At 39.3% G+C, this 12,649-nt stretch overlaps 1 protein-coding gene across 1 annotated transcript in view; it reads left to right on the top strand.

Moving 5' to 3' along the window:
* Positions 1-676: 676 nt before the first annotated feature.
* The window catches only part of LOC146471370 (uncharacterized), a 39,935-nt gene continuing 27,962 nt past the window's right edge, over positions 677-12,649 (top strand). Inside the window, exons 1-4 of the mRNA XM_085120982.1 lie at positions 677-859; positions 1,736-1,811; positions 6,345-6,404; positions 7,190-12,240. Coding sequence (XP_084977108.1) covers positions 7,201-11,565 — 4,365 coding nt within the window. The 5' untranslated portion in view covers positions 677-859; positions 1,736-1,811; positions 6,345-6,404; positions 7,190-7,200 and the 3' untranslated portion in view covers positions 11,566-12,240. The remainder of the gene's footprint in view (positions 860-1,735; positions 1,812-6,344; positions 6,405-7,189; positions 12,241-12,649) is intronic.

Below are 12,649 nucleotides of genomic sequence, written 5' to 3'. Positions count from 1 at the left end.
GGGAGTAGATTCGGCATTACAGACACCAGCTGAATGATAACAACTTTATGACCTGACCAGTACATTTCGAAATCTTACGGCAACATGACAAACTCGGTAGTTCGACAGTTCTTGGGTATTTGTGGGTAAAGCCTATAGAATAAATAAATAAATTGCGACCCGGAATAAAATCAGTAAATCCACCAAATGATTTTCATCAGACTTCGCTCCTCTAGCGCGCTTCGGTTCCGATTTGCTGACTTACCTGGAATTTTCCCTCACTCTACCTGTAGTTTCACTTCGCTACCTTCCGACAAATTTAACAGCCTTTTTTTAAAACAAGTTGAAACGGGGTAACCAGAAAATGGATGAAACAAAAGAGGAAGAAAGTATGCACTCAGGTAACTTACCGCTTTAGCCCTCAGCACTTCTTAATTGGAGATTCCGCCATCTGTACATACGGTCTGAAGGAATTCACGTTGCCTCTCTCTGTCCCGTAAGTTATTGCTTCCTTTATAAACAGCGTTGTTTTATTTTATGCCAACGAGTGATTTAAGTTTTTTTTATTCCGTCTTTATTACCCCAAGTCATATATTTCACCATGAAATATTTCTCTCTCCGATTTCGGGTTCCGGGTTCCGGGTTCCGGGTTCCAGATTCCCCATTCCGGATTCCGGTTAGTGCTGCCCATAATGATAGAAACGAAACCGGAAAAAGTACAGTATGCAAGGAAACATTCGAAGGTGATCAAGGGATAATGATTTATCATTCTGTATTTTGCTCGCTTTTATATTCCTTATTTTCACCTGCTTCGTTTTCAGGGTTTGGCTGTTAAGTTGAGAGGAATATACGCCATCAGAAGGTCTCGTTGGAGCTACAGGTAAGGAAAAACGTTTCATTGAAGCTTCTCGATCCAAGATCGCTAGATCAGAATCCCAAAAGTCGCGTCGCCGTTTTGCGACAAAATCACAAGAACTGTTTAAACTATGACTTAATTGAGTCAAAAATACAGTCAGTTTGGGCGATTCAATTTATCAAACCTGGAACAGGGGAAGTCTTAATTGCTTTGCTGGATGATTTTGTACGTTGTTTTAATGTGTCAGAATATGATTACCGGCACAAATAACTCGTCTACCGGTATCCACAACAAAGCTTACGTATGATCCATTTCATTTTGGGATTTATAGATCACGATGCCGCAAAAATACGCCTTTTAGTTTTGAATTATTTCCTTTATCGAACCAGGGGCAGCCATAAAATCGCTTTCTCGAACGACGTAGTGAAAATATGCTTAGCAAGCACAATTTACAAATTTTAATATATGGCATACAAAAACAGAAGCCAAGGGATGAAATGCAAAAGAGTCTATAAAGACCCCATATTGAAGAAGATCTGATCACCAATCACGATCACGATCCCGCAAAAAGCCTTTCAGTTTTGAATTATTTCCTTTTATATCGAACCTGCAGGCCGGCCGGCAGCCAGATATATATATAATGCAATTCTCGAACGACGTAGTGAAAATATGCTTAGCAAGCACAATATAAAAAGAGAAGGCAAGGGATGAAATGCAAAAGAGTCTAAGATCGCATATTAAAAGATAAAAATAATGATGCAAATTAAAATGTGCTGGTTATAAATATATTTAAAATGGAAAAAAGGCGATTGTTAGCAGATGTAGATTTCTATAAATTAAGGAAACTGATCACTATTCGTTTAGACACAATGATATTAATAAGCTTTAATTTGATATAAGGGTTCAGGTATCTACAGTTTAAACCGGACGCGCTACATCGCTAGGACGCGAGACACCTCTGAAGACACCTCTGAAGGTACAGGGTAACCTTAAGTTAAAAAGTTTTTTTACGGATTAGTTCATTCTCTTAGTGTTTTTATTGTTAAAATATTTATTATTAAAAACTGAATCATTGTATAATGCAATTCAAGGGATTTGATTGGCTTAGCGGCCGTGGTATATGAGCCAGTTTTACCATGGCCGAGAAATGCCGTGACCATTAGATTGTCTGTTGGTTATTCTTGCACTAGCGAAATCAGTAAGATCTAGCAATATTAATTTCTTGATTGTTTTTGATAAAACAATTATTCCACTTGGGCTTGTTGGATATGACATGATTAATTATAGCCAACTCGGCGCTACGCGTCTCGTCGGCTATCTATCATCATATGTCCAACCCACCCTCGTGGAATATTGGATAACAAATTTAGTTTCTTTAGGCCGTCAGCACAGCAGTCCTCCGTACAGTCTTTAAGATAAATTGGCTGCCCTTTTATTTTTCATATCACTTGTACACATAGGACCCCATAGGACAAATAACTCAGGTACCTTTTTTCCTAATTCTTTCCCTATCTGCAAGAAAATATTCTGGGATTAATATATTGATCACGCAGTACAAAATTCTTTTGAAGGTCATATATTCACGTATGTGGACAAAGTTGGGGGAGGCGGGGTGGGGGTACTTGACCCGTGTTTAGGTATAGGGGTGCCGCTGGGGTTTTGAAACCCTGACCCTGTTTAGGACGACAACAACGTTAAATACCTATCCTGCGTGAAGGACAACACCCTCTATTTGAAGACTCTATTTAGGACAAAGGACAACTTCTAGCTCTTGTTTTACATAAGTGTTTATTGGCAATAGTAATTACATTTTAAGACCCACTGTCACTTACCTGACGTGATGTTCCACGCATTGAAACGCGAATTAACACCAATCACAACAGATAAAATAATACAATACCTAGAAGTGATGGCAAAAAATCCTAAAATTTCGCATTAACAGCGGTGAACCTTAGATGGAAACTTAATTGATGCAAGGCATTGTTCACTAAAACAAACACAGACAAATGTCTCTGATTTAGGGTTGCCAAATAGTCAATGACAGTCTTGCAACCATACCCCGAGTCTAGGATGGGTCCAGGACAGACTCACTTGAAATTATATACCTGCAGTTCAGGGCAGACGGGCCAAAAACCATACCCTATCCAGCGGCACATCCCCGTATAGCCCAATAGGGCTTCTGGCCGCGTGACGAGATGCAAATAGCTTGCAACCGGAAAAGGGTGTTGAGCAAACTCACAACATGGAACACTCCAGAACATTCCGGAGAATGAAATAGAATGAAATAAATTCATGACAAAATAAAAAAACATGAAAACCGAAAGTGAGACGAACTGAATTACATAAAAAAAGATAAATGAGCTGAACTACCTTGTTGTTACTAACTTTTAAGGGTACAAATTTTGGGTGTCTCGACAACTCAAACCTCGAAAACTCAGACCTGAGACCTTAGAAAACTCAGACCCTCTGGGGATCTCGAAAACTCTGACCCAAAAATAGAACAAGTTTACACTGCGTGATGCTGCAAGCCGACTTGTTTACTGTTCGTAAAATCTACGGAGAAAAGAAACACAGCTCGCAGTGGTACATATCTGCCGAATATATAAGGACCCTATCTGTCACATGACGCTGTTTGCAAAACCATGACATGCAACACACCGCGTTAGAAAACAATCACATTTTGGCTAAACTTGGCTTATACTCATAAAGAAACCAAGAATCAATGCCAATGTTGAGTATTATTTTCTTGATCAGTGCAGATATCTACCACTGCGAGCTGTATTTCTTTTCTTGGCAGATTTTACGAACAGTAAACAATGCAAGTCGACTTGCAGCATCACGCAGTGTAAACTTGTTCTATTTTTGGGTCTGCGTTTTCGAGACACCCAGGGGGTCTGAGTTTTCCAGACATCCAGGGGGTCTTAGTTTTCTAAGGTCTGAGTTTTCGAGACACCCTACAAAATTTTGCATTTTCCCCTTTTTAAAAAAAGTTGCCAAATTTAATACACATGCAGAAAAGATTTAGGGAAATATTATTTAAACACCCAAGATTTTTTTATCATATATAATAAACATACAAAAATTTATGTTATCTGATTCAGGTGGAGAGCATCTCAATTGATCTTGAAATGTAGTGCAGAAAATTTCTGCACTAAATGTGAAATTGAGTGCAGAAAGTTGAAATTAGTGCAACTTAAAGGTTACAGTTACTTTCCCCATTTAACCTTGCATGCACAATTCCTGTTGCCTAATCACCATCGCCAACCATTCACATAAAAATTTGTAACACTAGGAAACTAAGTTCGTTATATTATAGAAAAATGCTGCATAACGTAATTATACATGACTTATGTAATTGATGAGTAATTAATGATATCGATGAGTGATCGGCCACAAAATTTTTGTTCATCGATAATAGTCATCAATTTAAGCCATTGATCATTACCATTTTATAAACAATGGGTTATCAGTTGATTACTCATTGATTACCCATTGATGTCATTGATCATCAATTTGTTTATATCTGGAAATAATTTTGTACATTGTATGAGCACCCTGGTCGCTTTTTTAGCTCGGTGGGTTTCATGAGCTGAAAAATCTAGATAGAAGCATCTTCGCTTTTAAGAAAGAGTGATGTGAACATAGGGAATAGATGTAAAGATTGAAGGCACATTCAAGCCTGGGGTCATGCAGATTCCTCTGATTTCAGGTCAACTCTGATTTTAATGATTCCCCCTGCTGGCCAATGATAAAGACAATTTTTTAATTACTATTCTTTTTTTCAAACTCAACACTTAACTCCAAACACATAAACTGTACATGGGAATTTGAATAACCATGCAACAACATTAACATTCTGGAAATAATCTGTATCCCAGTTTTGTAAAAAAATATATCCCTTAACTAAAAATTTCTACAACAACCTATATATGGTAAGCCCCCTTTACCATCCTGTGTCACATGAATAGACTTATAGGTACTGTATGTCAGATATGTCAGGTGTTGTATTTCTATACCCCTGAGTGATGAAACGTAGGGGTGGTTACTCAGAGGTTATGTTACTAAGGCTGTGACCTTTGAACGCATGTTTGATGAAAGTGTTATGACCTATATTAATACACAGGCATTGGGGGCTTGGAATTTTGACCAAGAGACGTTACCAACCGGAGATGAATGTGTGTCATTCTTTTTATAACTTTTATGACCTTTTAATACTTTTTTATTTATTTTATTTTAATTTTTAATATATTTTTTTTTTTGGGGGGGGGGAGGCTTTTATTAAAAAAAAAAGATGTGACAATTATGCCCGATAATAAGCCATTAATAATTCTAAAATGCAACACAAATAATCCATAATATTTAGTGGTCAATAAGCCATATTCCTTGTCTAAAAAACCCCTAATAATCCAAAACCCTAAAACCCTAACATGGCCTCACTATAATTTATGAAAATGGATGAAAACAATGAAGGATGTCTAAAGGGGATGGTCTTTCATTTATTCATTCTTTCATCTGCAGTTCACCTTCTTCCATCACTTCACCTCTACTGGTATAATGCAAATTCCCATGATGGCCAGCTCCCAGTTGGCTTGATTTCTCAGTTGATAGTGCACCTAGTGCACCAATATCACACGGATCATGGGTTTGATTCCCATTCAAGCCTGAATTTTTTTAAGCTTAATCTTTTTACAACACAGACAGACCAAGCTCACAGTCTTTTAACGTGTTATAACTCTCACCGGTGGCCTGTAACACTTGCACTCAAAGGTCATTGTCCCACTAGCAATTAATTATTAAACACTCTCTACTGGTATGAGCTTGGGCTGCCTCTGTTTACAACTGCTTAAGTTGTTTACACAATTCTGATGTTCTCTCTCTTATTCACTCTTTCATCTGTGGCTCAAACACATGTATTTCACATATTTCATCTCCATCAATACCCTTTTGATCAATTGCCTTACTCTCTTAGCTGTTTGAGTTCCAGAATCAATGTGCAGACTCTTCTCACCGTTTTGTTTAATTTTTATATAGATGCATTTGGGAGAATTTGTTTCAACATCAAGAAATTTTATCTTTGTTGATCATTTACTTTATTGATTTACCCAGCATGTTTGATGAAGTAGTGACATTGTAAGAGGAAAATAGATTCTGGTCACTACTCAGTACTGGGGCCCAGATGGTTAAAGGTTCTCAGGATAAATCTATAGTGTTTATTATAAATTAACAATGACAATCAAACCACAAATTTTGCAACTGAGTTACAGTTACTTAAATACAGGATGTCGCTTGGCACTTAGCCGTTAGGACAGCCTGCCTGTTGTAGGTAAAGAAACAAGATTTTTTTAAAAGTCAACCAAGTATTTTCGACTAACAATTGACTTGTGGAGGTAGAGAGAGGGATGCTTAGGGAGAGGCTGGAAACAGGGATAAAAGTTTGGTATTTTGAGGGGGTGGGGGTGGGAGAAAAGACAAACAATGTTAATATTGTATTTGTAATGCTTTGTAACAGAAACAAAGTACAGAGGTGGGAAATATCAAGGAAGAGGTGAAAACCAGGAGTTGATACCAGGTATGACTACCGTGATATTCAGATCTCCTTACGCTTTCCCCTTATAGCACATTGAGTAGCCATTATTCATTGTGGACTTTTGAGTAAACTCCTTTTCCATTCATTTGTTTGAAAGGTGTGACTTCCTCCAACTCCCCTTTTAATTGCTTTTATCTTCACTTTCTGAAGGTTAAGACTTTGTAGGGGGGGGGGGGGGGGAATATTTGGTATAATAATGATACATAATTTATATTATTGAAAAGTTTTTTGCAGAAGATGCATATTTCGACATATTAGAGCGTATAAAAGGTGAATTTCGAAGGATGCGTTTATCACATCAAATTGCTACTACATTAAAGGAAAGGTAGCTTTCGCCCCCCAAAAATTATCACCCTCTATGGTTTACCACACAAAACCCGTATTCATGTTAAAACTATTCAATTTTATTCATCCAAGATCATTACTCTCCCTAGGCTCGATTTCCGCTGCTCTTTCGAATCCGGTCTTTGTTCCTTCCCGAGAAAAGACTTTTCGGGGGAGGAGCGCGGGCTCGTTTCCCGAACACCGGCTGGAAATCGAGCCTATACTCTCCCCTCCCCCCTCTTTGCTTGACCCCTCCCCACTCAAGAACGAAAGGTAAAGAAAACGGGAAATGGGTTACACTTGACGTCAAATGAGGGAATAGGGGGGGGGGGGGTTCTAAAAATACTAGTTTTACTTAGCGGGGCACATGACAAAAAGGAAGGAAGAACGGTCACTTTGTTTTCATATTTAAGGATTAATCGTCGAAAGGTTTCGCTTTACAGGCTCGCCAACAATGGAGTACTCATCGGAGCAACTGAATTATTTTCGAATGTGTCACATTGCTGTCAAGTTACTTCCAGAGGGACTTCGAAAGATCTTCAAACAGGAATGGGATTTTCGTTACAGCACAACTTCGTATGGACCATGGCTAGACACGGCTCGAAATGGCAACGATTTCCATTACGAAGAAACTAAACGGAAAAAGACAACAATGAATGGCCGGTTTCTGAATATAATACACAATGGTAATTCTTCCGAGTGGGATTGCAGTTGTTTGTTTTCGGTTTTTCTTGTTTCGAACGCCATCGGCTCCACCCTTGGCCCAGTGATCCGCGGTGCTGTCGACGATCTACGTCTGGTAAGAAATGACGTAGCTCATATCACCAATGACGAACTCAAACATGCTGAATTTCAAGCTTATGTAACAAGAGTGTTAAACGCATTTACAAGTTTGGGTCTTCCCGTGCGTGCGATCGAGGATGTCACAAACCAGTCAGGGTTCCCCACGGAAGAAGTCAAAAACTTGAAGAAGAGAATTGTGGATCTCAAGACTGAACTGGATCAAGTAAAATCAGACTTGGATGCAACGACAAACACCCTACAGAGGACGCAAGTTGAAAACAAGGTTCTCACACAGGAAATTAATTCCAAGATTGAATCATTTTCCTCTTTACCATTTATGCCACCTCATGATATTATCAGACGTTCCAGTGACATTAAAAGGATTACAAACAAGATGCAAGAACTTTATGACGGGAGTAACGGCAAAGTTAGCACCATTTATCTGTCTGGAAATCCTGGATGTGGCAAAAGTCAACTTGCACGTCAAATTGGAGATGATTTCTACAACTTAAAATCACGAGACTCAGACACGGGTCTTACGTTTGTTGCTACCCTGAATGCTAAATCTCTTGAGACCCTTGCTGACTCGTACGTTGCCCTGGCTAAAAGGTTAGGAATAACAGAGTATGCAATTACTGAGATGGAGAAATCGAAACCATTTAACCCTGTCGACACCCTTAAGAAGGCGATGTCCATGATTCCTTCAAAGGTTGCCAAGTTTGAAAGCTGGTTGATTATAGTGGATGGTGTTGTTGATTTGCGTATGGTCCGAAGCTACCTGCCCCAGACTGCAAGTAATGAGTGGGGTCGCGGTCAGTTATTGATTACAACTCAAGACAGCACTGCAATTCCCTCTAATGCTCCTCTGACTTACCATGAATCACTCAGTCAAGGAATGCAGCAAGACGATGCAATGGAACTATTAAAGCGAGTGTCGCAGATTTCTGATCAACAGCATGTAGAGGTGGTTGCCGAGGTTCTTGAGTATCAACCGCTTTCCTTGGCAGCTGCTGCCTATTTTGTGCAAAGCATTGTCAGCGGTGGTTCTCCAAATTTCAGCTGGAAAGATTACCTGAAAATTTTACGTCAAGGTCAACTAGAAGCAACTGAAGAGACTCTTGCAGCCCAGAATCCGGCGTATTCGGAAACCATGACATCTGCAGTAAAAATGGCATTACAAAGAGCAATGGACACCAATGACGTCATTCGTCAGACCTTCTTGTTTCTTTCGATGTGTGCTTCAGAATCGATCGCAGTAGACATTGTGGTGGACTTTGTAGCGGCTAGCGCAAACGGCCACACAATCAAAGAGTTAATAAAAGCAGACATATTGAAATCTTCCCTGCTTGTTAAAGACGAATGCTCTACGTTTATACGGTTGCATAACATTGTCCATGATGCACTAACAGCTGCTAATATCTTTGATTCCGATTCACAGAGGCATCATTGTATTGCGACAGCAATAAATGTCTTTGAAACCCATCTTAAAGAATGTTTGTCAACAGCTGGCTATGGAAATGTTCAGTTACGAAAAGTTGCCTCACACAGCAGAGTTTTTTGTGACATTGCTTTTCCTAACATTAACAATACAATTGTCACCTCCTCTATTGATCCTGAGAAAGTTATTTCATGTATCAGGTACACTGCCAAAGCCTGTTGGTTTCTCTCTCAACTAAAACACGCAAGCAGATTTTGCGAAATTGTTTGTGATTTGATTAAAAACGATGCTTCCACAGAAATCGAGTCCTCCAAGGTAAAATCAAAGATTTTTAAGCTACGTGGATACGTAGCTTTTGACATGGACGATTTTAAGCCAGCATTATTTTATCACAAAGAAGCTTTAAAAATCAACAGAACGATTTATGGTGAGGAACATCTGAAGGTTGCTCGTAGTTATAACTTCATGGCACGCATTCATGACGCAATGCGACAACATGATATGGCTAAGGAGCTTTACAGCAAGGCACAAGTGATCTGTGAGAAAAACACGGCAAAGAAGATGCAAGAACACAAGCATGCGGCCAAAAACTATCACACTTTGGCAGTTGCTTACTGGAAACTTGGAAAGTACGAGCAAGCTATAGAATGTGACAAAAAGGCGTTGAACATCAAAGAGAAGGTTCATGGAAAGGAACACAGTGATGTGGCCAAAAGCTATCACAACTTGGCAATTAATTACAGTAATATTGGAAAGTACGAACAAGCTATAGAATGTGGCAACAAGGCGTTAAACATTAACGAGAAGGTTCATGGAAAGGAACACGGTCATGTGGCCTTAAGCTATCACAACTTGGCAGCTTGTTACACGAATATTGGAAAGAACGAACAAGCTATAGAATGTGACATAAAGGCGCTAAACATTAGAGAAAAGATTCATGGAAAGGAACACAGTGATGTGGCTAAGAGCTATCACAACTTAGGAGTTAATTACGGGAATATTGGAAAGTACGAACAAGCTATAGAATGTCACAAAAAGGCGCTAAACATTAGTGAGAAGATTCATGGGCAGGAACACGGTGATGTGGCAGACAGCTATTACAACTTGGCAGGTGATTACAGCAGTATTGGAAAGTACGAACAAGCTATAGAATGTGACATAAAGGCGCTAAACATTAGAGAGAAGATTCATGGAGAGGAACACGGTGATGTGGCCAGGAGCTATTACAGCTTGGCAGTTGATTACAGCAATATTGGAACGAACGAACAAGCTATAGAATGTGACACAAAGGCGCTGAATATTAGAGAGAAGATTCATGGAAAGGAACACGGTGATGTGGCTGGCAGCTATCACAACTTGGCAGATGATTACAGGAATATTGGAAAGCACGAACAAGCTATAGAATGTGACATAAAGGCGCTGAACATTAGAAAAAAGATTCATGGAGAGGAACACGGTGATGTGGCCTGGAGCTATCACGACTTGGCAGGTGACTACAGGAATATTGGAAAGCACGAACAAGCTATAGAATGTGACATAAAGGCGCTGAATATTAGAGAGAAGATTCATGGACAGGAACACGGTGATGTGGCAAGGAGCTATCACAACTTAGGAGTTGATTATGGGACTATTGGAAAGCACGAACAAGCTATAGAATGTGACAAAAAGGCGCTAAACATTAGAGAGAAGATTCATGGAGAGGAACACGGTGATGTGGCAGACAGCTATTACAACTTGGCAGTCGAATACAGGATTATTGGAAAGCACGAACAAGCTATACAATTTGACATAAAGGCGCTAAACATTAGAGAGAAGATTCATGGAGAGGAACACGGTGATGTAGCCAGGAGCTATTACAACTTGTCAGTTGATTACAGGAATATTGGAACGTACGAACAAGCTATAGAATGTGACATAAAGGCGCTGAACATTAGAGAGAAGATTTATGGACAGGAACACGGTGATGTAGCCAGGAGCTATTACAACTTGGCAGTTGATTACAGGAATATTGGAAAGTACGAACAAGCTATAGAATGTGACATAAAGGCGCTAAACATTAGAGAGAAGATTTATGGACAGGGACACGGTGATGTGGCAGGCAGCTATCACAACTTGGCAGGTGACTACAGGAATATTGGAAAGCACGAACAGGCTATAGAATGTGACATAAAGGCGCTGAATATTAGAGAGAAGATTCATGGACAGGAACACGGTGATGTGGCAAGGAGCTATCACAACTTAGGAGTTGATTATGGGAATATTGGAAAGCACGAACAAGCTATAGAATGTGACATAAAGGCGCTGAATATTAGAGAGAAGATTCATGGACAGGAACACGGTGATGTGGCAAGGAGCTATCACAACTTAGGAGTTGATTATGGGAATATTGGAAAGCACGAACAAGCTATAGAATGTGACATAAAGGCGCTAAATATTAGAGAGAAGATTCATGGAAAGGAACACGGTGATGTAGCGAAGAGCTATCACAACTTGGCAGTTGATTACAGGAATATTGGAAAGTACGAACAAGCAAAAGAATGTTACAAAAAGGCGCTAAACATTAGAAAGAAGATGGAGGTGTCAGCTAAATTAACCTGAACTAAAGTAACCCTGAAAAGAATGATCTGGTTTAATAACGTAACAAGTAGGAACCTAGAATAAGAAAAAAATACAGTACCAATACATTAGAAAACAAGATGAGGTCAAAGGAAAACACGAGAAAACGGAGAAGATGAAAGGAGAAAGGGCGTGCTTTATAAATCGACTGTCGAAAAGCTAACCTCCTCGCCGATTGAAAGATGTTCCCAAGACATGACCTTCAAGGCATTTCGATTAAACATTTTGTTACTACTTTCTAGTGAAAGCAATCAAAAGGTGTACAGAAAAACTGCTCCGTTTGACATCTCCGTTTTTGCATTGTCACACGCAAAGGAAGATGCGGATGGTAGATCTGATAAGAAGAGTACTCAGCGGCGTAAGGACGGTGCCTACTTTTGCTGCGCATACATTCTGCGCATCTTTAGATGGTCTGAGAAAGTCAGATTTCTTATCGGCGATGCCTTGTAAAACAGAGATATTTTTGTGCGGTTTATAAGGACGCAGGAAAAACAGTTCTTGGCAAGGGTTAATGAGATATAAAACTAAAATTTGGGGTAACCACGCATTTTTAAGAGATAAGTAAGCTACAATTTGGGAAAAAATGGTATACATTGCTTTGTATTTCAGCACCTTTCAGAATTCTCGTTGCTTAATTATCTATAAAAAAAATGTATCGTTTCCCCCCAATTTTCTTTTTGGATTCCAATAGCCCTTGCTAAGATGCTTTTCTCGCATAGTCATAAACTAAGCAAAAAATACATCTGTATCAGTAGGCAACCTCTTTGATAAAGTCGTAAACTCGAAACCGTGTTGCCTCTAGCATTATCGTGAATAAGAAAGTCACGTGACTGTTGTAGGAAGAGTTGTATAATGTTAAGGCATTATCTTTACTTTTCCATTTTCTATCTATCCATCCATCCATCCATCTACCTACCTACCTACCTACCTACCTACCTACCTATCCAGGTCCAGGGGACACAAACAACGGAAATAAATAAAGATATGATTATTCAGTTTTCTTTGTTTGTGTCCTCTTAGCTTTGTTATCAAGCTCAATTTTGATATATCGAAAGGAGCCTGTTGG

This window comes from Pavona decussata, unplaced genomic scaffold (assembly GCF_977016875.1).
Source record: "Pavona decussata unplaced genomic scaffold, jaPavDecu1.1 SCAFFOLD_105, whole genome shotgun sequence".
NCBI lineage: Eukaryota > Metazoa > Cnidaria > Anthozoa > Scleractinia > Agariciidae > Pavona > Pavona decussata.
The sequence above is the reverse complement of the archived record's forward strand: the minus strand, read 5'-3'. Positions and strand labels throughout refer to the sequence as shown.